The sequence below is a fragment of the Cervus canadensis genome, chromosome 20, assembly GCF_019320065.1.
Source record: "Cervus canadensis isolate Bull #8, Minnesota chromosome 20, ASM1932006v1, whole genome shotgun sequence".
Taxonomy (NCBI): Eukaryota; Metazoa; Chordata; class Mammalia; order Artiodactyla; family Cervidae; genus Cervus; species Cervus canadensis.
Genome location: NC_057405.1, coordinates 1536158 through 1562479, shown reverse-complemented (window position 1 = coordinate 1562479; position 26322 = coordinate 1536158). Strand labels below are relative to the sequence as shown.

General features: G+C 43.5%; 2 protein-coding genes across 6 annotated transcripts in view; both read right to left on the bottom strand.

Annotated features, from left to right (window-relative positions):
* Positions 1-4361, bottom strand: part of CFAP206 (cilia and flagella associated protein 206) — a 59285-nt gene extending 54924 nt beyond the window's left edge. For 2 of the 4 annotated variants that reach the window (XM_043439655.1, XM_043439656.1), the window contains exons 1-2: positions 3516-4359; positions 1711-1815 (exon numbers count right to left, since the gene is read on the bottom strand). The gene's annotated coding sequence lies outside the window, so the exon portion shown is untranslated. Of the gene's footprint in view, positions 1-1710; positions 1816-3515 lie in introns of all 4 variants that reach the window. The other 2 variants (XM_043439658.1, XM_043439657.1) reach the window with 2 other exon arrangements.
* Positions 4362-8271: 3910 nt separating this feature from the next.
* On the bottom strand, positions 8272-26322 carry C20H6orf163 (chromosome 20 C6orf163 homolog). 2 transcript variants are annotated; one of them, XM_043439447.1, is made up of 5 exons: positions 25346-26322; positions 21141-21235; positions 18731-18838; positions 12939-13141; positions 8272-8776 (listed from the first exon to the last, which is right to left on the bottom strand). In XM_043439447.1, the coding sequence occupies exons 1-5, from the start codon at positions 25491-25493 to the stop codon at positions 8341-8343; spliced, it is 990 nt and encodes a 329-aa protein (XP_043295382.1). In that variant the 5' UTR covers positions 25494-26322; the 3' UTR covers positions 8272-8340. The 2 variants fall into 2 exon arrangements, with proteins under 2 accessions (XP_043295382.1, XP_043295384.1); XM_043439449.1 differs by lacking the exon at positions 18731-18838.

The window sequence follows — 26322 nt, the reverse complement described above, 5'->3', positions numbered from 1 at the left end:
CGAGATGAACAAAACCATGTGAGAACTAGGAAAATTTAACTTTGAGATTGTAGATTCCACTTTGCTGAAAACAAAATTTAAATCAAGCCATTCCTCAGCCTAGATGGGAGGGGAATTTGGGGGAGAATGGATACGTGTATATATATGGCTGGTTCCCTTCACTGTTCAGCTGAAACTATCACAACATTATTAATCAGTTATCAGTTCAGTTCAGTTCAGTCGCTCAGTCGTGTCTGATGCTTTGCAATCCCATGGACTGCAGCACGCCAGGCTTCCCTGTCCATCACCAACTCCTGGAGCTTACTCAAACTCATGTCCATAGAGTCGTGATGCCATTCAACCATCTCACCCTCTGTCGTCCCCTCCTCCTCCTGCCTTCAATCTTTCCCAGAATCAGGGTCTTTTCAAATGAATCAGTTCTTCACATCAGGTGGCCAAAGTATTGGAGTTTCAGCTTTAGCATCAGTACTTCCAATGAATATTCAGGACTGATTTCCTTTAGGATGGGCTGGTTGGATCTCCCTGCAGTCCAAGGGACTCAAGAGTCTTCTCCAACACCACAGTTCAAAAGCATCAATTCTTCAGTGCTCAGCTTTCTTTACGGTCCAACTCTCACATCCATACATGACTACTGGAAAAACCATAGCTTTGACTAGACGGACCTTTGTTGGCAAAGTAATGTCTCTGCTTTTTAATATGCTGTCTAGGTTTGCCTAACTTTTTTCCCAAGGAGTGTCTTTTAATTTCATTTAAAAATCAAGCCATTTTGTCACTATTGTGGACAGGACTCAGCACAGAGCAAGACTACCAATTTGGCCAGAGGGCTACTGATGACAGACATTAACCCCTTGGCAGTACAGCATGACACGGGTTAGGGAAGTGAGCTGTGAGCACATTATTGCTACTTCTCCAGCCCTCAACAGTGTTATAGCACATGTATTCACTGTCCTTGTACCCACTTAGCTGACTTCTCAAAGACTAAGGCCCACCAGTACTTCTTATACCAAGAACCTGAGCGTCTAACACAGTACCTGATACAGTAGGTTGCTCCCTACTGCATGTTGAATAAACAAAATCAATCACTAATATCCCATACATCTCTATGCTTTCTAAAGATGTAGATTCTTTAAAACAGATTGTAGAGCTTCTAGAGATAAGTAGATTTCTAGTTGAACAACTCTGTGGATGTTCTATTATGTAATTAAATGATAATTCTTCAAATGGATCAATAATAGAAATAACCCTTCTTGGTAACCCTGAGTGGGGGGGGGGTGCAGTGAGAAGATGAAAAATACTTGTGCATAGAGTGATATGTCAAGGACACTGTCTGGCCCTGGAGTTTGCTATGGGTCCTCAGCAGAGTCTAGTGAATTTTAAAGTTCAGCGGTAGGAAATAGACACCCAAAGCAGGTGATATGGAAAGAGTACTCTGAGAAATAGTATCACATATGGTTACAAATAGGGAAAGGCAGACCAATGAACTTGGATCCCTGCCAATTTTAAGACCTAGCACGCAGTTGCTATGTATTAAAGAAAAATTTGAACTTTGTTCAATTCAATATTAAAGTGTTAGAACTAACTAGAAAGAAACAATTTGTTTTCAATTCTGCTATTTGGAATCAGATGGCAATGAACTGAATGCATTTGCACTTTTCACATGGAGTGACTTGATGCAGAATACCCAAGCTCAATATGCTTAAATTTCTTTACCTGGTTATTTTGAGGCAGAAGTTGAATAACACAGGTGAAGCACTCATGCATGGCCTGACTTCTGATAACTGGACAGCAAATGCCAATGGTTTCTTCTTTTCTCTTCTGAGTGATTTCAGCCAAACAGTCAAGCAGAAAGGAGAGCTTATTAGAGGTAGCAGAATGTCAAAAGCTACAGTGGAAATAAGGCCCCGAAGCTAGGCTATGCAGGCTTTAATAGGTCAAATGGAAATCAAAGTTAGAGAAAGACAATATCAGAGTGACTTCTTGGTTACATAAAAGTCCAGGGATTACTACACAGTCCGATCCCAGTGCTTCGTGACTGTTACAGGCGTGGGTAGCTTCTTCATCTCTCCTAGGGAAGCTAGGCACCTGTTTCCCAGCCCACAGGGTTATTGTCTCTAAAAACTAGGTTCTTGTTTTGGTGGAATGACTTCTAGAAAATTAAACTACAGTAGTTTCTAAGGGTCTTCATAATAAGTTTCCAGATGGTCTCCAGGAATTAACATAGCATTCTAAGTATTAGAAACCATGGAAGCTGGACTTCCCCAGTGGTCCACTGGTTAAGACTACTGCTCCAATGCAGGGCGGGGGTGGGTGTTCGACCTCTGATTTAGGAGCTAAGACCCCACATGCCGCAGGATGCAGCCAATAACTAAATAAATAGAACTTGTTTTAAAAGAGAGAGAATTAAAATAAACATCCACACAGAAACAGACTTACAGACTTTGAGAGTGAGCTTATGGTTGCAAAGGTGTGGCAGGGGGAAGGGGAGGGGAGGAGATGAGGAGTGGGGGATGGACATGTACACAATGCGACATTTAAAATGGATAACCAGGGCTTCCCTGGGGGCTTAGTGGTAGAGAATCCACTTGCCAATGCAGGGGGCATGGGTTTGATGCCTGATCTGGGAAGGTCCCATGTGCCATGGAGCAACTAAGCCCACGGACTGCAACCATTAAGCCTGTGCTCTAACCCTGGCCCGGGAGCTGCAGCTGCTGAAACCTGCACCCCTTAGGGCCTGTGCCTGGCAACAGGAGAAGCCGCTGCAGTGAGAAGCCTGTGCACTCCAGCTAGAGAGTAGCCTGAGCAGCGATAAAGGTCCAGCACACCAAAAATAAATAAAATTATTAAATAAAAAAGTAAAAAAAAAAAGGATAACCAGCAAGGACCTACCACACAGCACAGGGGACTGCTCAGTGTCATGTGTCAGTCTGCACGGGAGGGGAGTTTGGGGGAGGATGGGTGCATGTACATGCATGGCTGAGTTCCTTCGCTGTTCACCTAGAATTATCACAACATTGTTAACTGGATATACCCCAGTGCAAAATAAAAAGTTAAAAAAAAAACAAACCATAGGAACCACATAGACTCCTGCTGGACAGGGAGCGTCTAAGACAACAGAGAAAAATGCACTCTCGATTTGCTTTTTAAAGTAACTCTCTAGGGAATCCCTGATGGTCCGGTGGTTAAGACTCTGAGCTTCCACTGCATGGGGAGAACGGGTTCCATCCTTGGTCGGGGAAGTAGGATCTTACAGCCTTAATAACTTATGTGGGGCTTAGTATCAAAGGTCTAGAGCCGCCTCCCCAGGCCCTGTACTCATAGTAATTGGTACTGCGAGGGTTACTAACTGTTCTCAAGATAAGTTATACTAAAAATTGGTTCACTTGGGGAATCTTACTTTTTGGATATACCCTGATTTCGTTTCAATCAGGTTTTGGCAGAAAACTTGAGTAAGGGTTTCACTGAGATTTCAAAGACATCTCTCACTTTCAATTTTCACTTGACATTGAGATTCTCACCTTTGAGCACCAGGCAGTTGATCTCTCTCCAGAACCGTGGCGGGAACCTGCCCTTCTTGATGCTGGTGTGAGGAGGGGGTGCTCTAGGCTTCGCCCCTACAACAATTCCTCCCTGGGCTCCACATCAGGGGGGCTCTGCAAGCACATTCAGGGAAGATTGATCGATCCTTGACTCTCGGCCCATGTCCACTGGAAGAGTAAGTGTTCTGCACGGTAGTTTAGACTCGCCCGCTACAATTCCAATACACTTTGAAAGCAGGGCATCCCTCACACCTGCTCAGTGTTTGCACAGGCACTAAGTTAGGCTGATGTGCTGTGGTTGCAGAACACACATGGGTTTGCAGTCAAACAATTCTGTGATTTTTCAGCAATCGATTTTACTTCTTTGAATCTCAGTTTCCTAATTTTCAAATCAGAGGTAACAGGAGGCATCTTACAGGACTGCTGCGAGATTTCCGTTAAGGCAGGTTTAGAAGGAACTCAGCGCAGCAGCTGACACACAGCAGATGCTCCGTCGGTGGTCATTGCTACATTTTCCGTTCTTTTCTTTTACCCACAGGGATCATCCTTATCAGTGCCATAGAAACAGGAGGCTGCTGAGAGGCACTGGGGCTGGGACACTCTCATTTTCAGTTTACTCAGCCTTTTCTGCTCCGTAGGCCGTGGACTTTAATTCTCAGGGGTCTATCATCTTGGAGACATTCAAGTTAGAACTGTGGTGTGAAGCGATCAAATCAAAGTGAAGGAGTTGGGTAAGAATAAAGATGCTGTTTCTGTAACGTGGCCTTGGGACAGGCAGAGCCCAAGGAAAAGGAATGAAGAGGTCCCTCTCACCGCGCAGAGTGCTGACTCCAGGCTACAAGGCAAGTGAGGGTCAGGGGTCAGGTCCGTCTGTCCTGACGGGGCCCCCTGAGATCGTCCGTACAACATGAGGGATGATTAGCATTTTGGGGGAGGGGGTGGAGGAGTCCTCTGGTGAGCAGGTCAAGCTGGGATCAGGACAGTAAGAAGATCTCTAACTCTACCCTTCTCAGAAGCATCCAAATTAAAATCCTTAGGAAATGTCCCCGGTGGCTCGGTGGTAAAGAATCTGCCTGTAATGCAGGAGAAACGTGTTCGATCCCTGGGTCAGGAAGATCCCCTAGAGGAGGAAATGGCAGGCTACTCCCGTATCCTTGCCTGGAAAATGCCATGGACGGAGGAGCCTGGCGGGCTACAGTCCACGGGGCTGCAAGGGGTTGGCATAACTGAGCACAAGCAAACACAAAAGGAAGCTAAGAGCTGGGACTGGGGAGGGAGCTGAGGGCCAAGCATAAACAGGGAAAACAGTGAAGACAAAAAACAGGGATCATGTGATTTATTCCAATCTGGCTGCAACCTGAGAAACTAGATTCCTTTTTCCAAACCAAAAAACAAGTCACCTTCTTTCTGTTTATGTTATTCGCTGTATCACTGATGCCAGCAGAGACACCTTCACTGTGGCCATGAACTGAACCCCTTCAGAAGATGCTTTTCTTCTGCTCCTCCACAGAGTGCGCTTAGCTGAAGATCTGCTGGGTAACTCCAATAATTCAGACACAATCCTAGGTGCCACTTCCTCTCCCTTCGAGGAGAGACAAAAGCGATGCATGACAGGCAAGGACAAACCACGTCCTTCCAGTCCTCATCAGAGATGCCACAAAGACACACACCCAGAGAGTCAACCAGCCTGGCACCGTGGCCTTTATCTCTGAACAAAATCATGATGAAAGGCACGAGCTACAGACCCACTTCCTGGATTTGAAACTGGCTATGACCTTTGCTCACTGTTTGGCACTGAGACAGTGACGACCTGTCCGCACCTGAGTTAATGGTTCCACGTGAACACGAGTGAGTCCACGTGTATACGCCTGTCTGGCACACACTAGCAGTCCCCAGGGTCAGCTGCTGCTCTTATCTACTCAAGTCTGAAAAACCCAGGTCCGCGTCTCTTTCATGCCTCTCTCATCTGCCTGTGCCCCGTGATATTCTGAATTCCCACCCTGTCACCAGCTATGTGCCCTGGGGAAAGTTATTGAATCTCTCCGAGCCTCAGTTTCCCTCCTGATAAACTGGGTACAATTACAACTACTTTCAGAAATCATTGTGAGGATTAAATATTAATGTTTGTAAAGTGCTTCTCTGTTGATGGGAATGAAAATTGGTGCAGCCATTATGGAAACAGGATAGATGTTCCTTTAAAAACTAAAAATAGAACTACCATAGGATCCAGCAATCTCACTCCCGAGCACATATCCAGAAAAGATGAAAACTCTAATTTGAAAACACACATGCACACACAGACATGCACATGCATCCCAAAGTTGACTGCAGCATTATTTACAATAGCCAAGACATGGAAACCATCCAGCTGCCCATCAACAGACAACTGGTTTATATCTACACACTGGAATATTACTCAGCCATAAACAAGTTGCCATTTGCAGCAATGTGGATGGACCTAGAGAATAACATACTGAGTGAAGTAACCAGACAGAGATAAATATTATATGCTATTGCTTACATGTAAAATCTGAAAATAATACAAACAAAACTATATACAAAACAGAAACAGAGTCACACAGAAAAGAAACGTATGGTTACCAAACGGGAAAGTGGTGAGGAGGAGGATAAATGAGGATACAGGATTAACACACACACATACTACATATAAAGTAAGCAATAGGGATCTACCATCTAGTGCAGGGAACTATATTCAATATCTTATAATAACTGACAATGGAAAATAATCTGAAAAGTAATATATGTGTTATACATCACTGACCTTTGCTGTATACCTGAAACTAACATTGCATATCAACCATACTTCAACTTTAAAAAGTTCTCCACACACGTAAACATATTAGTACGTAGTAGTAGTTGTCATTTTATCATTTGTCAAGAGGGATAACCTCCACCCCTGTCTAGTCTATCCCATTGATCGCTGTGAGAAGAATGTATTGCAAGGAGAATGTACTGGGAACAGCAGTGTAAAGTACGATGCAAATGTTCTGGCTTCCAGCCCCGAGGCAATCGATGGTACAGACTGCAATTGTTCTGCAGACTCAGGAAGCTAAACACCAGGAGGGTGTGGTCCATTATGCAGTTGTAAACACATCGTCGCGTTCACCATTAGGAAATCCCGGACCGGTCAATGTAAACAAGTCCACCTGAGGCTTGCTTGACTACAGCACTTTTTAATTTACTGAACACTGCTTTCCAGGTATTAATTTTAAAGCCACCAGTATAGGCTGGTAATTAATAATTTAAGGATATTACATTAAAATGGATAATTTTTTTTTTGGAGAGTTCTTTATGGCTTGGGTTTTCTTCTATTTTAATTTAGTAGATGATATGTTTGTTCGCACTGTGGCATGTAATGATTTTCTGCATTTTGACGCAAAGAAGATGAGGTTGAAGTACTCCTGCGCTTGGGTATAAAACAAGGGGCCCACCCCCCTCAATTCCTGAGGCAAGGAATCTGACCTCGAAAGACATATTTATCTTTCAAAAATGGCAAATATAAGGGAATTCTTTCTGAATTATTTTACATAGGGTTCCCAGAATTTAAGTTTTATCCTACTGAACTTGAGAAACATTGCTTTTTTTCCTACAAAGCTACTGCAGTTCACCAAATAATAATATCTAGGCTAGGTTACTAGACAGCACACCTCTCCACAATGGAAATCCTTGAAGAACACGACCTTTTATTTGTTTTTAACTGCAACAAATACTAAAAGAGTTAAATGTCTGATGGAAACACATGTAAAGCCAGATATACAAGTTTGTTTAGACTTCCATGAAATCTTTTTTCCTGCTAGCCATTTTTGTTTGCTTTTTGTTTTTGATGTGAACCATTTTTAAAGTCTTTATTGAATTTGTTACAATATTGCTTCTGCTTTATGTTTTGGTTTTTTGACTCCAAGGCATGTGGCATCTTAGTTCCCCAACCAGGAATCAAACTCACACCCCCTGAAGTGGAAGCATAGAGTCTTAACCACTGGACTGCCAGGGAAGTCCTAAAACAGACTTTTAAGCAACAAGGTATATAACTGATATGACTGCATGTTCCAGGGTTGACTGGAGATGAGCTGGCAGTAAGCAGAGCTTTGGGGAGACCACTAGGTTAGATAAGGAAAGCATTTATGTAGTCTAGGACAAAGCAATGACGTTGAAAATTGAGAAGGGACAGAATTTGGGAAATACCGCTAAAGTGACTGTGAAAAGAATATTGATAGAGGGTAGGGAGAAAGGGAAGTGGTGAAGTTCAGGTTTTAGCTTAAGACAAGGTACAAGCCACACAGCAGGCATCTGGAGACACTAAGGGAGAGACGGTTTAAGACAAGCTGTGGTTCAGTTGCTAAGTCATGTCTGTCTCTTATTGATCGCACGGGTTGTAGCCCGCCAGGCTCCTCTGTCCATGGGATTTCCCAGGCAAGAACACTGGAGTGGGTTACATTTCCTTCTCCATGTTTCGGTTTTTTAGCTGTGAGGCGTGTGGATCCTAGCTCCCCAACCAGGGACTGAACTCACACCTCCTGCGCTGGAAGGTGACGACTTGACCACTAAACTGCGGGGAAGTGCCACCTCCTAGTCAGTTTTGACCCCTCTCACTGTTACGTCTTCTCCACTAGACTTGGAGACCATTGTAGCCTGAAATGTGCTTTTGAATATTTTGGTTTTCCATCAAAATGCTTACAGCTCAACAGTACCATGCACATAACTGGGGATCCATACATGGTTTTTGAATGAATTTATTTAGTCTTTCAAACTGTGTCTTTTGTAGTGAAACTTCAGATGAACACTTCTAATCAGGAGTTGTTTGGTTCTCCGGAATAATAAGATTGGAAGGTGTTTTCTTTCTTTCTGGCAGAATAAAATCTGCATGTCCCGGCGAGAGCTTTGGAAACGTGTAATTGATGTATTTTTGAAATGCTGCCCTGGTTTCCTGTAACTCTTCCTCCAGGAAGTCTTTCCAGTTCGTCATAATTCCCAGCTGCTTCGCGATGGACAGCAGCTCCCCCTGAGTGCTCGCCAGCTTGCCCGTCACGTTTCCGAGTCTGGCCTGATGTGTTTTCTCTGCTTCTTGAAGCGCTTTCTGAACCTCCTCCTGCTTCTGCCTCTGAGTCATGCAATAGTAGAGACTGATTTCATGCTGTTTCTCCCTCACCAGCTGGTTCACACTCTTCTTCTGATCCTGCACAACCGTGACACCTGTGCTCATAAGCTCCTCCGCGGCCTTCCTACCAAAAAGAGTAAGAGCTGAATGTTAGTAGTTAGATGGATCGCCCACTAAAAACCAAAAGATTTTGTCTTTCACCACAGACGGAGAAGACATGACTGCATGGTTTACATGACTCACCAGTCTGAGACAGGCTTGTCAAGATGAGCTTTTGATCAGATGTTAACAATCAAAAAGTACTTTTCAGAACAGGGAAGGAACGCATGGATTTCCTTGCTGTGGGCTAGAGTGAAGCCACCAGTCTACTGACTAATGCTAATTTAGGGAGTCCACCAAGGTCAGAAAATATGAATGCAGAGTTCTATTAAGATGAAGAAATAAAGTCAGAGCTCCAAACCCCTAGAGAAAATATATATCAACACAGCTACTCACCTTTAGCTAGAGAGCAGGAAACTATCTCACAAAGTGAGTTTAGCCTTAATTTTGATTCTATCTGAGCAATATTCTATGACAGCCAAACTTTTTGGTCTCAAGATCACTTTCACTCTTAAAATGACCAAGAAACCCAAAGAGCCTTTGTTTATATATATAGTTTATATCTATTGACCCTATCAGTTTAAAAATTAAAGTCAGACATTTCATAAGCATTATAAATTCATGTGAAATATTGGATAAATCCATTAAATGTTAAAATAAAAAGCTTACCTTGTATGAAAAATATTTGTTTATAAATCAAAAATCTTTTGATGGGAAAAGTGGCATCATTTTACATTTCTGTAAAATCCTTTATTGTCTGGCTTAATAGGAGAAAAGCTAGATTTTCATTTTGCTTCAATCTGTTGAGGTATCATCACACATCATAAAACCCTGGAAAATGCCACTATATACTCCTGAGATGGAGTGAAAAGACAAATCATGTCTTAATATTATTAAGAAAGTAGCTTTGACCTTAGTGTCCTATTAAAGGATCTGGGACCATACTTTGAGAACCATCGCTGAACAAATTCATAGGCCTCTGATTATAATATATATAAAGTAAATCAACCTTGAATATTCATTGGAAGGACTGATGCTGAAGATGAAGCTCCAATACTTTGGCCACCTGATGTGAAGAACTGACTCGTTGAAAAAGACACTGATGCTGGAAAAGATCAAAGGCAGGAGGAGAAGGGGACGACAGAGGATGAGATGGTTGGATGGCATCACTGACTCAATGGACATGAGTTTGGGTGAACTCCGGGAGATGGTGAGGGACAGGGAGGCCTGGTGTGCTGCAATCCATGGGGTCTCAAAGAGTTGGATGCGATTGGGCAACTGAACAAGAACAACAAGAGATCCACAGTGGAATTCTAAACAGTGGGCTTCCTTAGCGGCTCAGCTGGTAAAGAACCCGCCTGCAACGTGGGAGACCTGGGTTTGATCCCTGGGTTGGGAAGATCCCCTGGAGAAGGGAAGGGAGTGGCTACCCATTCCAGTATTCTGGCCTGGAGAATTCCATGGACTGAATAGTCCATGGGGTTGCAACGAGTTGGACACGACTGAGTGACTTTCACATCTACTCCACATATGAAATGCTCTAAAGAATGCTGGAATCGAGCAAAGTCTCTAAATGAGATCTGGCGTGCTGCAGAGTGGGTTCAGCTGGCTGGAACAAATCTGAACCTTTGACAATTATTTGAAGAATGCCCACCGTGTGCCAGGCTCTCTTATAGGCCCTAGGGACACATCAAAGACCAAAATTGGACATTCTAGGTGGATATACTTACATAACAGGCATGGCAGGCCCCTAGTCTCAGTCAACTGGTTCAGTGAAAGATGGCCATTGAAAGTCTTCCACCTGTGAACTTCATGGAGGAAGGGGCCAAAGGTGGACGAAAGTGAAGGAGGGAAGGAGGGAGCAGGAGGCTCAGGGGAGTGTGAGGCGAGACCCAGACGCTCCTTTCGGATGGGCAGAGTTCCTGAGATGGAGTGGAGGAAGCAGAGGGAGAGGAGAACCACCCTCCACTGCTTTGGACAACTCACTCAGGAATTACTGTCTTCTCTGACTTTCTCCCCAAATCCTCTATTTTCTTCCTCCTCTAACTCACAATGACTTACAGCCTATGCAGGTAGGGAATCACTGAAATAGCCAAGGCCTCAGCCTTCATTCCTATTTATCTGTACTTCCTATAGGATTCTACTTTTGGCTCTCTTCTAAACAGTTCTAACAAGGAAATTTTGCCCATTAATTACATACAAATAGATATGATAACTTAAGCAGTGAAGCAAGAGACAAGTCCTAGACCAGGAGGCCAAACACAGAGGTTTCAGTCTGGGTCCTGCTGTGTCAGCTACATGAGCTTGGGCAGGTCGCTGAGTACCCGGAAACAGAGGTTTGGAAGCTCTGGATCCTGAAAATCACTAGGCTCCTGAGTGCTGACCTGTTAAAACTGGCCAAACCCACCAAATGTTCACTACATATATAAAATGGTTACTTTGGTATTTTTCACATATATATTAATAAGTGTATATGTGATCTGATTTATGTAAAACTTATTTCAAATTATGCACATATATAAGGCTGTTCAGTTCAGTTCAGTCGCTCAGTCATGAATGACTCTTTGTGACCCCCTGGACCACAGCACGCCAGGCCTCCCTGTCCATCACCAACTCCTGGAGTTTATTCAAACTCATCTCCATTGAGTCAGTGATGCCATCCAACCATCTCATCCTCTGTTGTCCCCCTCTCCTCCCGCCCTCAATCTTTCCCAGCATCAGGGTCTTTTCAAATGAGTCAGCTCTTTGCATCAGGTGGCCAAAGTATTGGAGTTTCAACTTCAACATCAGTCCTTCCATTGAACACCCAGGACTGATCTCCTTTAGGATGGACTGGTTGGATCTCCTTGCAGTCCAAGGGACTCTCAAGAGTCTTTTCCAACACCACAGTTCAAAAGCATCAATTCTTCAGTGCTCAGCTTTCTTCACAGTCCAACTCTCACATCCATACACGACCACTGGAAAAACCATAGCCTTGACCAGACGGACCTTTGTTGGCAAAGTAATGTCTCTGCTTTTTAATATGCTATCAGGTTGGTCATAGCCTTTCTTCCAAAGAGTAAGCGTCTTTTAATTTCATGGCTGCAATCACCATCTGCAGTGATTTTGGAGTAAATACATCAAAAGAGCAAGGAAGGATACAGAACTACATTCTTTTAAATGATTGTCTCTGGGAGACAGTGGGCAGGAAGCAGAGAGTCATGACTTAGTAAATTTTGCTCTCTCTGTATTTCTAGAAGCTCAACTTTGTTTATAGCATTATGACTTGTGTAAAAAGAAACAGGCCAAAAGTAACACATCCACAGTAGTGTACCATGTGGGCTAGAGGATGTGAAGACTGACTGTTAAGTGTTTGTGGAAAAACATTTCTTGATTCCTTGCCTCCCCTAAAATTGGAGATATGGAATGAAAAGCACAATTTTTAGGGCAGTAGTTACCGTGCAAGATAGGAGGAGAGGAAGCAAATGTGGTTGAGGAAGAACATGGGACTTTCCAATCCCCTCAAATGGCTGGTAGGCCTTTGAGTATTCATGTTATTTTTCTTTTTTTTGTTTTTTTTTTTAAATTTTATTTGTAAGTCATATTATTTTTCTTTACATCACACACACACACACACACACTACAATATATTATATACTGTTCCCCATGTTTGATATATTCTGTAGTAAAAATGTAAAAACACAAAAAGTAGGAAGTATCTATGGCATCCACCCCATCCTCTTTTCCCAGTTGACTCAGACAGAGGGTACACTGATTTTCTGACAGGGGTACGCTGATTTTCTGACAGGGGGTACACTGATTTTCCAACAGGGGGTACACTGATTTTCTGACAGGGGACATGCTGATTTTCTGACAGGGGGTACGCTGATTTTCTGACAGGGGACACGCTGATTTTCTAACAGGAACACGCTGATTTTCTGACAGGGACACGCTGATTTTCCGACAGGGGGTATGCTGATTTTCCGACAGGGGGTACGCTGATTTTCTGACAGGGGGTACGCTGATTTTCCGACAGGGGACACGCTGATTTTCCGACAGGGGTACGCTGATTTTCCGACAAGGGACACGCTGATTTTCTGACAGGGGGTACGCTGATTTTCTGACAGGGGGTATGCTGATTTTCCGACAGGGGTATGCTGATTTTCTGACAGGGGGACCACTGGTTTGCAGGGTGCTCCCTGGAGTACCTTCTCTGAGCCTGGATCTCTTCCTGGGCCACCAGCCGCTCCTGCTCTCGGGCTTCCTGCACGGCCTGGACCTTCTCGCGGTGGCATTCCATCATGATCCTCTGGATCCTGTGGACCATGCGCTGCTCGGCAGCCAAGTGTTCTCGCTGCAGTTCTTCCTCCAGGTTTTTATGCAGCTGCATCTCGGTCCTAGCTGCCATTTCCTGAAGCAACAGGAAAACCAGGTTTAGATGCTATAGCTTTGATGTTTAAAAATGAATACTAAGAGGTTATTCAGATTGTAATTCATCTGCCTGATGGAATATACACCGATTAAGCCTGATGATTTAAGGGTGTATAAAAATAAGAGGCAGATCCACAGATATAGAGATCAAACGAATAAGTGGCCAGTGGGGAGAGGTAAGGGGGAAGGGGTGATGTAAGGGTGGGAGAAGAGGAGGGTTTTTATGGGGTTGTATGAAATCATGTGTCTGACGCTTTTGAAAATTGTAAAGCACCATAGAATTTAAAGAATTTTTCATTCAATACAAAAGGAATTGTTTAGAAAAGTGAAGGAATACATAAAAGTAAAATTTTTAAAAATGGGGGCAGGGTTTGGGAGGGAGGCCCGAGAGGGAGGAGATATATAAATATACACACACACATATATACACACACACACACATATATATACACACACATATATAGTTATGACTGATTTACATTGTTGCATGGCAGAAACCAACACAATATTGTAAAGCAATTATCCTCCAATTAAAAAGAAAAACTGAAATGGTGTATCTACACCACGGAACATTGTTGATACACAGCTACTGAAAAGGAAAGAAAAGGAGTATATGCTATATGGGGAACTTATAATGATGCTAGGTAAAACCAGAAATGTACAGACTATACAGCGTAAGTATGTATAGTGTAGCTGTTGTTTAGATGCTAACTCACGTCTGCCTGTTTTGCAACCCCATGGACTGCAGCCCACCAGGCTCCTCTCCCCATGGGATTTCCCAGGCAAGAATACTAGAGTGGGTTGCCATTTCCTCCTCCAGGGGAATCTTCCCAACCCAGGGATCAAACCCACGCCTCCTGCATTGGCAGGTGGATTCTTTATCACTGAGCCACCAGGGAAGCCCAAGTATATACATAGATAATATTGAAAAGGAATGTGCAAAACAAAAAGTAATTGAGTCATGGTCATTTTTTGATTGTTCAAATCTTCTATAGCATCCTATTATCTTTCTCCATGACTAGAAATACAGACTACAATTCTGCTTTAGGAAGTCAGTCCTGGAAAGTGGCAGAAATAATGACAGCAGAGTCTCTTGGGTAGCAGGGGACCTGAGCAGGCAGCCCACAGGCCGGCAGTCTCAGGAAGCTGCCTGCACGCCCTCACTGTCCTTCTGGGGTATTCCAGCTCGTTCACCTCGAGGGGCCCGTTCTCCGTCATGAAGGAGACAGGAACAAGGTTCCACCACTTGTTCCTGCAGAAGGACCTATGGAGCCTTCAGCTAGGTAAGGAGAGGAGACACTTGTCAAACCAGGACTAGGGACTTTCCTGGCAATCCAGTGGTTAAGACTCCATGCTTCCAATGAAGGAGGCGCAGATGCAATCCTTGGTCTAGGAATAAGATCCCACATGCTGTGCAGCATGGCCAAAGATAAAAAAACAAGACAGGACTTGAGGGAAACAGGCTCTCAAGGGAAACCCTGTATCCCTGGAAATGCCCAATGAAGGCATGGTATGCCAGGCACAGTGCTGAGCCCACTGCTCCAAGCAGGAGGAGGCTGGAATTCCATCCTCGGGACTCACTGCCTACTGGAGGAGACCCAAACGCCATCCTGTAATCACTGTTCTAAAAGAAATACATGCCAGAAAGGAGGGGCAGTTAATTCTCTCCAGTTGTTTCAAAACTTTCATTTAAAGGGAAACGTGTATCTGTATTTTAGGGATAAGAGAGATCATACAGAAACTAGGCTGTTCAACATTCTGTAATAACCTAAACAGGAAAAGAATTTGAAAGACAATAGATCCATGTGTCAATATGTGTATAAGTGAATCAGTATGCAGTACACCTGAAAATGATACAACACTGCTAATCAATGATGCTCCAACATAAAATAAAAAATGCTTTAAAATGCAAAAACAGAACAAACAAAAAAGAAATTGAGTTACTTCACAGAGTGAGTCATTGGAAGAACTAGGACCAGAAAGCAGGATTCTCACACACCAGTCTCTCACTTCATTGCTGGCTGTGACGCTGGGGTCTTTCCAGAGATGCATGGGTTTGCTCTCATCCCAGAAGCTCTGTCCAGTCTTATCAGACAGTACAGTAAGTCTCCTCCCTCCCTTGGAGCCCCTCCCCACCTCCCAGAGACAATTTCTGAGCAGAGGATGGAAGGTTCTGCTATGGGTAATAAGTCTAAGTCTCCACCTTGTAGTCAGAGGCTGCTGTTGAACATCTTAGGGGATATTTTAACTGCTTAGGTATCATTTCTGGGTTTTCAAGTACATTTTCAGCAACTGAGACTGCCGAGTGGTTGAGCCTTGTAAAGATGATATATTACCGTAAGACATTTTTATTTGAATCATAGAACTTAAAAAGGGTACCTCAGCCCTTTATTTTGACTGGGTTCTGAATTTAATTCAGAGAATGAAATCCCGTTCCTCTTTTATGTAATGATTTAGTGAAACCGAAATCATTTTACTGTATCACATAGCATGTCCAATAGCTATTTAAAGCTACAGAAAATAATTCAATGACTGACTGGCAGTGTTCCTATTCAACAGAAAGCCTTACAGCCAAATTACTTTTATTGAAGTGCATTTTGAGCGAATGGGCCTCTATTGTGAGATAAGAGCCTCGCCAGCACCATCCTGACTGTGCAGACGTGTGACAGACCTTCCTTCACACCACCGTGTCTCCCTCAGGAGAAGTTTCTCTCACGTATCACAGGCAGGAAGATCTTGGGCCTTGATCAGTCTTTAGCTGGGGGACATGGTGATTTGCAGCACTGTCCCCTTTGAACTGTCAGAAAGCTCAAAGGCCCAGCTGTGGTAACAGCACAGGACCTCACGGCTACTGACATTTCTGAGTCTTGGATTCACACCTGACTTCATATTTCCTCTCCTCATTTCCCCTTAGCTTCCATTTTATTATTTACTTTTTAATATTATTGTATTTGAATAAGAAAATATTAGCACTTTTTCAGAACCCTATCTGTCCATTGGACAAGACCTGGAAATTTGGTTTCACAGTAATTCACCTAAACCTTCTCCCACATACTTAGCATCACAGAAGCAGTACCTGGTGAGCTCTATGTATCAGAATGTAGGGCTGTTTGGGGCCAGAAATTGGTTTTCTGCTCTCTGTACTGGTAATCTCAAACTTTCTTACACATGAGAAGCACATGGTTAGAAACAGTCAGTGACTCTGTGGGACAGGTGGGACCAGGAACCTGTAGGAAGGGAGACTCTAGGGAGGTGGTTCAGAGGCACCCCCTGAGAAGCAATAATGAGGTCCATGTCTGGGGACCCTACAGCTGAAACAACCCTATGTACTCCACTTAGACAAATCTTCATTATATGAAAAAAAAAGTCACTAAAACTTCTATAGAATAATCTGGAAAGGCCAACATCCCTCTAACTATTCCCCTTACATTTTCTTAGGACTTCAGTTTTAACACTAAGTGGATTAACTCAACCCAAAGACTGCATGTGCATGTGTCCATGGCCAGTCATGGCCAAGTCTCTGTGACCCTGTGGACTGTAGTCTGCCAGGCTCCTCTGTCCATGGAATTGTCCAGGCAAGAATACTGGAGAGGGTTGCCATTTCCTGCTCCAGGGGATCTTCCTGACCCAGGGATCGAACCTGCATCTTCTGTGTCCCCTGCATCAGCAGGCAGATCCTTTACTACTGAGCCACCAAAGACTAAGTGGGGTACCACCAAATGACTTAAAGCGAGACTGGGATGTGAGCTCCTGGAAACAGGCATCACATCTACGTTACCTTGTGTTGTCACAACCTACTGCCAGCAGTCAGGTTTAAAACGTCCTCTGCTTGTAGCAGAGAGCAGGGACACACGGCCCCCACACCCGTGGGAACGGCTGCCCCTTGGAATTGTTGGTTGGGCGAGTCCAGGGTGGGCTTGGGGATGGTGATTTATTAACTGATAGAGAAGTATGTCACTGTTCAAGATCCAGTGTGGCCGCTCCCTCCCTGCTGGGCGAGCAGCAGGCCTCTCCAGACACGCGATAAACGCTCCTCACGTTCTGAACTGAAATCAAGGATGGGCAGTGGTCCACTGCAGCCAGCCCCTCAGGGATCGTGGCCCCTGGAGTCAGGTAGGGAGGGCCCACCACGCTTCAGGAGCCCTGGGATGGAGCTCTCTTTCTTCCTAGCAAGTTTTCTGAGGGCAAGGATGGTCTATTTAATCTCCCTAGTGCAGAGCTGATCAATGACAGGTGTGCATGGCGTTAACAATGGACAAGTGGGCCTGTGGTCCCTGAACCGTTTATGAGTTATGTTCTTGACTTCTGTTGCTCTCCCTCCAGCCTCTGCCCAGGAATCATGAGCGTGCACTGTGTCCTGTCCTCCCACGAGCCACGTGTGCAAGGACTTCTGTGTGCCTTTCCTTTGAGCAGCTTTGGACTGAACTGTGTGGGGAACCTGGGGCTCTGCCTTGATAGTTCACTAACCACCCCAAGTCATGCAGTCGTGTAATGGTACCAGGGGCAGCCTGCAAAGAGTTTCCCTGGTTGTGGGACTTCTGATCCTGCAGCAAATACCTGAGAAACAGCTCAAGGGTCTCTCTTATCACCGTAGTAAATGCAAATTTAGGGAAAAGGATGCAATCAGAGAGCCTGCTTCCTCTGTCCAGCCTGCTTCTGCTTACAAAGTCACGCCACCACACTGGCCCCAGGATAAGGGTGGTAGTGAGTCAGATGTGCCCTTGTGGAGACTGCAGGAGTGTGGCTACCAGACATTCAACAAGTAATCAACCCTCCCATCTAGGTACCTACACCAGTGCTGGGTGACAAGGGCAGGGTATGGGTGTCAGCACAGCTGGCTGGGGAAGGCTTCCCTTGACCGGTGATGCTGGGTGTCTGACGAAGTGCAGGAAGAACATTCTGACAAGGCCTCCCAGTGAGAACAGGTTTGAGGATCCAGAGAAAGGCAGTAAGGGGAGGAGAGCCGGGACAAGAGACGCGCAGAGCGACAGCCAGGGGGCCTCCTGCACATCTCACCCGTAAAGGTGTGGGCTCGTCTACGGCCACTCGTTACGGTTCATTACGTCAAAGGGATTCTCCTGCACCCAATCATCGCTGCTGCCAGAGAGTCCAGGATTTCTTCTGTAAAAATCCTGGGCCTCCCAACCAAGCTCCATAAAACACGCATCTAGACTTTATGTATGATTGCCTTTCTCCCATTCCCTTGCCAGAGCTTTTTACACACTTAAGTACTTCTTAAAAGACAACAAACAGGCCGCTATAGAAACTGGAAACCTCAGGAGACAAGCGGCCACAGAAGGGGAGGAGGAGGGGGGCTGAGTCGGGAGCAGCGATGGCGTAATACACCACCACGCGGGAAACAGACATCGGTGTGACACGGCCGCGCAGCTCAGGAAAGCCAGCTGGGTGCTCTGTGATGACCTAGGGGGGTGGGATGGGGGATGGACGGGAGGGAGACTCGAGAAGGAGGGGGTATATGTATACTTATAGATGATTCACGCTGTTGTACGGCAGGAACTAACACAAAACTGGAAAGCAATTATACCCGAATAATAATTTTTTTAAAAACCTTTAACTCTTTCTCATGTTCCTCTTTCAGAAACTGGATTTGCATTTTGTACATGTCATTTGCTTCTTCGAGGGCTTTCTTCACTGCTTGTCTTTGGCGTTTATCGGCCTTTGAAAGAGAGTTCATTTATTTGTTAATATACATCAGGTTTTCATGTTTAATGAAAATTAGCCCCCACCATGGGCCCCCACTCACTGGCTTTGTCCCCATCTCAGACCTCCCAGAGCACACTGCTGTCTCAGGCAGAGATGTCCCTAACACAGCCCTGGCCCCTGGCTAACATTACTGTTTCAGGAGCTGCCCAGGAGAGCTTTACTGCACGCTGCTTGGTGGTCTTTTTTCTTTGGCACTCTATTTCTTGTTGACTAACTATCAAAGTAATGTAGGCTCATCCAAGAAATTATGGAAAATACAGAGAAGTAGAAAAATGCACAAAGTCAGAAATTTGCTGAGAAGGGAGGCTGAGTACCACCCTAGATCCCCTAGATCCCCTGCATCAGCTCAGTTCAGTTCAGTTGCTCAGTCGTGTCCGACTCTGCAATCCCATGGACTGCAGCACGCTCCTCCCTGTCCATCACCAATTACTGGAGTCTACTCAAACTCATGTCCATTGAGTCGGTGATGCCATCCAACCATCTCATCCTCTGTCGTCCCCTTCTCCTCCCGCCTTCAATCTTTCCCAGCATCAGGGTCTTTTCAAATGAGTCGGTTCTTTGCATCAGGTGGCCAAAGTATTGGGAGTTTCAGCTTCAGCGTCAGTCCTTCCAATGAACACCCAGGACTGATCTCCTTTAGGATGGACTGGTTGGATCTCCTTGCAGTCCAAGGGACTCTCAAGAGTCTTCTCCAACACCACAGTTCAAAAGCATCAATTTTTCGGCACTCAGCTTTCTTTATAGTCCAACTCTCACATCCATACATGACTACTGGAAAAACCACAGCTTTGACTAGACTGACTTTGTTGGCAAAGTAATGTCTCTGCTTTTTAATATGCTGTCTAGGTTGGTCATAGCTTTTCTTCCAAGGAGTAAGTGTCTTTTAATTTCATGGCTGCAATCACCATCTGCAGTGATTCTGGAGCCCCCCAAAATAAAGTCTGTCACTGTTTCCACTGTTTCCCCATCTATTTGCCATGAAGTGATGGGACCAGATGCCATGATCTTAGTTTTCTGAATGTTGAGTTTTAAGCCAACTTTTTCACTCTCCTGTTTCACTTTCAGCAAGAGGCTCTTTAGTTCTTCTTCACTTTCTGCCATAAGGGTGGTGTCATCTGCATATCTGAGGTTACTGATATTTCTACCAACAATCTTGATTTCGGCTTGTGCTTCTTCCAACCCAGCATTTCTCATGATGTACTCTGCATATAAGTTAAATAAGCAGGGTGACCCCTGCATCAGGGTCTCCAGAAAGATGTTTCATTATTTTATTTGAAAAGAATGCCCAAAACATTAGATAAACTTATACTTAAACTGTACATTATTCACAAAAGTATTCCCTTGTATTAGGGAATATAATTAATGGCTCACAGTCAATTTAAATTGTATTATTATTGATAAGGATAAATGACTACTAAGACTTTTATATCTATTACCCTTCACACTGAAGCATTTTGTACTTTTGGAGAATGTTCATACAAAGCTTTTGCTGGAAGTAATACTGGACAGTTCCAATACTCTTTGCTATGATGTCTATATTATAGAGAAACTGAGAAATAACTTCTAAGAACTGTGGCTTATCCTCCTCTCAAGGAGTGTTAATTCTCTTTAGGGAAGTCACATATAGCCTTTTCTTTCTTACTGGAAGAAATGGGAGTTGGAGGATGGAAGTTTTGCTTTATTGAAGAGTCTGGGATCTGACCGTGAGCTCCAAGGCACTGAAATTGCTCCCATGGCCCTCGGCAGTCACGTGGACAAGGTGTCAAGGACTTTGGAGCAAAGAGGAGCTGGGAGAGAGTTGAAAAAGAGACTCAGCTATGATGCAGTATTTGGGAAAAAAGCCACTTGGGGTATTACACGTGGCACAAATGGATGGTCTACATATTAAAGACTAAGCAATAATAATTATCAACAAGAATGCCTTTTTTTGAAGTTTTAATTCAATGAGAATAAAGGGAACCCGAGTCATCCACACGCAGGGGCAACTTAAAAGGATGGACGCTCCTGATGATTCTCCTTCTTACTCAGCATCTACGTGTGCCAGGCACGTCATTTCATTGAACTTTCTCAACAATTCTAGAGAGTATTATTATTCCTCTTTCACATTGGAAGATCCCAAGACTACAGAGCTGAAGAACCTGCCCCACAGATGACCGGCATTCAAAGTCAGCCCTGCCTGACTCGACTCTTTCATACAAATCCCCAAAGAGGAAGAAGTGCCAAGAGGCATGCGGCTGATTTCTGGTTTCCCTTACCTGAGCCCATATGTCGGCTTCTACCTGTGCAATTCGTTCTTTGAGGGCAGCCTCTTGAAACTGCTCTTCCTTATTCAGAATCTCTTTCCCAATATCTGTGGAGTGGAAGAGGGAAAAAAATCACATATATCCACAGACTGTATCTTGGCTTTCTTTTTCATCGCTATCAAGTTATTTACTAGAGTTATCTAAGAAAGAGATCCTTTGGGGGAATTTCAATCTCTAAAGACACAGTGAAAGAGGTAAGTTACTCTCCCAACTGGCTGGGAAGCAGCTCACAGCACAGTGAGACCTGCATGGACTCAGCCCCTCTCACAGCCCACACTTCTAGCTGCTGTTCGGTCACTCAAGTCTGATTCTTTGCTGCCCCACGGACTGCAGCTTCCAGAGATGCTCAAACCCATGTCCACCGAGTCAGTGACACCATCCAGCCAGCTCATCGTCTGTCGTCCCCTTCTCCTCCCACCCTCAGTCTTTCCCAGCATCAGGGTCTTTTCCAATGAGTCAGCTCTTCGAATCAGGTGGCCAAAGTATAGGAACTTCAGCATCAGTCCTTCCAATGAATAGTCAGGATTGATTTCCCTTAGGATGGACTGGCTGGATCTCCTTGCCGTCCAAGGGACTCTCAAGAGTCTTCTCCAGCACCACAGTTCAAAAGCATCAGTTTTTCAGTGCTCAGCCTTCTTTATGGTCCAACTCTCCCATCCATACATGACCACTGGAAAAACCATAGCTTTGACTAGATGGAACTCTGTTGGCAAAGTAATGTCTCTGCTTTTTAATACGCTGTCCAGGTTTGCCATAGCTTTCTTTCCAAGCAGCAAACGTCTTTTAATTTCATGGCTGCAGTCACCATCTGCAGTGATTTTGGTGCCCAAGAAAATAAAGTCTGTCAGTTTATTTTAGATGAGGAAACAGGGACAGACTTTATTTTCTCCTTCTGGTAACAGGACCCATTTTCCTCAAGAACTTCCTCCCTCACCTGTTCTGGGACTGCCAATCACAGCAGCCAACCGGCTTGGCCCATCACATGCTCCCCTACCTTCCAGGCCCCGTTAACTGGAGCACAGACTCAAGCCTGGCCAGACACACTCTTTTCCTTATTTTGTATAAGGCCGTAAGGAGAACAGAGCTCTTTTCCTCTACGGTTTCTAAGCTGGAGAGACTAGGACGGTTAGAGCAGTTTGGAACCACTCCCACCCCTTTCTCAGTTGCTGGAGGAAGCTTGGCTGCAGCAGTAAATCAACGAAGCCAATGCATGAAAACAGCAAGTGTGGACGAACTGAGAGCCCTGGGCCCAGCCCCCTCCTGGTACCACTGTTCCAAGGGTCAAGGAATCCTCTTTGGTGAATAGTCTAGTCTGAGCTGCATTTCTGTCACCTGTAACTGAAGTACATATGAGTTGGCATTAAGAGTCTTTGCTACTAGATTGTCAGTGAGTCTACAAGTATAAAGCAGTGAATGCGATGAGGAGGATGGACATATACTACACAGGCCCAACACTGTGTAGAGACAATTAGAAAAGATTTAGAAAGAAATAGGACCAAGCACAGACTGGCAAAGTTCTGCACTTCATAAAAATGTGATACAAGTATGGGCTGCTATTATCCCTTTTTATACTTAAGTTCCAGGACTTTGTATTAGTTGTTCTCCACCCTAACTGTACAACAGCATCCCTGCATAGCTTTTCTAAGATGCTGAAAAGAGGAAAACACTGTTAACAAGGAGAATAACTTGGAAGTTAAGGGCATGCTGAGTGAAAAAAGCTGATTTCAAAGAGTTACATACTGTATGATTATATATATATATATATACAGACACACAGGATATATGTAGAGAATATAGTGTATCATATATATATGTTTTATATATAAAACATTGTCAAAGCGCTTTAATTATAGTGGCTGAAGACAGATTAGTGGCTGCCAGGGATTTAAATTACGAGGTATTAAGAGGTAACAAGAGGGAGTTTCTCTGTGGTGAAGAAATATTTCTGTGTTATGACTGTAGTGATGGTTACATGAATTTACATGTGATAAATTTAATAAAACTACACACCAGGGAAAAAAGAACAAATAAGGTCTGCACCTAACTTACCAGTATCGCTCCAACACCAATTTCCTGATTTTGACAATGTACCAGTGTTATGTAAGGCATCAATGAGGGAACCTGGGTGGGAACTCTGTTCTATTTTTAAAATGTGTCAGTCTTCAACTATTTCCAAATAAAAACCTATGAAATATGTAAAAACTGTTGAAAAAGTTTTTTAAAAGGCCACATGCTGAGGGCCAATTCTGAAGGCTCTAATTTCGTGGGTTTCTGTTGGATGACTATTGTAATAGGGAAGAACAAACCTGACTCCATATTAGATGTTTTCGTTTACTTTAACCTTGTATTCAATTGCTTTTGCTTAGAGTGAAGAATGTTGCCTATAGCCTGAAATATACAGGGTAGCCTGCTCTCAAGGTTCTGACCTTTAAAGGTATAACACTTTTCCATTCCCGTAGAGCCAAAAAGTTGCAGAACAGAGAATAAGATTTGTCTTGCTGGAGGTTTACAGGAACATCGGAACTGACCCATAATGGACAACTATAAGAACAAAGAATTCCTGCACCAGGAAGTTTGCAACAACCAACCCACCCCTCCTCCCCTTTTAATATAAAAAATTCCTGCATTCTGAAAGGGGTAAGAAGGTTCTTTGGTACATTAATCTGCCATCTCTGTTTGCTGGCTTTCTGAATAAAGTCGTTCTTCTCTGCCCCAACAACTCATCTCCTGATCTATTGGCCTGTCATGCAGTGAGTAGAATGAATTTGGACTTCTTAACAGTATTAAATCCAATGAAGTTTGTGTTTGGATTTAAAAGTTCTGTAGAACGCTTCCAATGTTGAGAACTACCCTCTGCAATACTTATTAGCATTTATACATGTTTTAATTTATCCACTTAATGTTTGGATTCAGATATACTAGGAAGCATAAGGAATCAACCCAAAAAAGCATATCTAAAAATGGATATCCACTGTTCTGGGTGTAAAAAGCAAAATCATTATAGAGATTATAATTAATAAGTCGCACTAAACAGTTACTAAAAGTTAAAATTAGTGATAAGTTTCGGGATTGATATTTTTAGAGGATCCCACTTTGATCTCCCTCTCATTTTAGTTTTTTTCAAAACACCCTCCATTCTATGGCTTCTTACAGTTTCAAAGATCAGGAGTAAAATTTAATCACCACTAATTTAACACGTTAAAGGAAGACAGGATTTGAGAAGTATTTTGAGAATACTTAGGAAAAAACTTCTAAGGCTTGAAGTCAGACTGAAAACCTGAGAGGAATGAGGAGAAAAGGAAACCTGTAATTAAAATTTGATTTGCTTATTAGAAGTGCATATATAGGGGAAAGAGATAAGTTAGGAATTTGGGGGTAACAGATAATACTACTATATATAAAACAGACAAAGACTTACTGTATGGCACAGGGAACTATATTCAATACCTTATAATAACCTATAATGGATAATAATCTGAAAGAGAACATATATACATATATAATTCAACATAAAATATATTGAATATAATACACACACACACACATATATATATATATATATATATATATATATATATAACTGAATCACTTTCCTGTACACTTGAAATATCATAAATCAGCTACACTTAAAATGTTTTTAAATACAAAAGGAGGACTTAAAAGGTAAAAGAAGTATACACACAGTACACATTCTCATGATATTTATAAGCTATTCTATGTCACCAGTACTAACAAAGAACACAGTTTCTTTCATCTGTTTATTAAGGTGTTACTTAGAGATATTTCTCTCCTATGCGTATGGAAAGTGCCCAAGTGTGGGTGAGGGCAAAAAGAACTCCAAGTTACTATTATGTGCCAGGCTTTAGAAGAGGGAGGAACATTTCATTAAAGCCTCAGAAGAAACCTGCAAGAAAAGTATTGTGTTAACATCCCTGTTTACATATAAGGACACAGGCTGAGAGGCTAAGTATCCTGCCAAGGCACACAGCTGGAAAGTGGAGAAGCAGGATTTCAACCCATCCTCTTCTCACGCCGAACAGACACAGGTGAAGGACAAGGAGCTTTGCTAAGAGAGCTGATCAAAGTCCACACAACAAGAACGACGACGTACAATGCTATGAAGCATGAGGACAAAGAAAAACAGCAAAGTCACTTACCCAGTATATCTTTGTGAGTGTAAAAGCGTGTCTTAAATGGCTTGTATTCATGGATCCGTTTAAAGGTTTCCCCAAAAGGAGCTGATGGAATTATTTTATTACAAACAGCACAGCAAACAAAGTTTGTATAATTCGGATTCCTGATCATAATTAAAGATGTCTTTTACTATGTACAGTTTAAAAACTCTCAGGATTAGAAAAGGTAGTTTTAAGAAAAGTTCAAGTTTGAGAAAGCAGAAGAGATTCAAGGTTTGAAGACAATGCTAGAGGCTTGTCAGGATTAAATGATTCACCATGATTAGGTAGTGGTTATATGCCTAGGGGGTAAAGAATGGTACTGAAAGCCTCTGCCCATAGAAGGTCTGGGCACTGGATTTGGGAAGATTTAAGCAGCTACTCCCTGCTAGAGTCTAGATTAAATTGTCAACATACTTAGCAACTGTTGCTAGGTAAGACAAGCTTTGCTCATAAAAGCAACTAGAAATAATGACAGAAGGCAGCATGGTACAACTCTTCATTTCCCAGATACTTTCTGTATGTTTCCTTCTGCTGCTCTAACAAATGACTACATACTTGGTGGCTTAAAATCACACAAATTCATTCCCTTGCAGTTCTGGAGGTCAGAAGTCCACAACGGTGTCGGCAGCACTGGTTCCTCTGGAGGCTTCAGGGAGACTCGGTTTCCTTGCCTTTTCCAGCTACCAGAGGCCGTTCCCATTCCTTGGCCCGTGGGCTTGCATCAGTATAGCCTCTTATCCTCCTGTTTGCAGGGTGACATTGCTTCTTCCTCTCATCACCTGCCTCCCTCTTATAAGGACTTTTGTGATTATATCAGGCTCACCCAAATAATAAAGGGTCATTTCCCTATTTCAAATCCGGAACTTAATCATATCTGTCCAGTTCCTTCTGCCATGGTTTTTTTGTTTTTTTTCCCCCAGTCGTGTCTGACTCTTTGTGACCCCCCATGGACTGCAGCA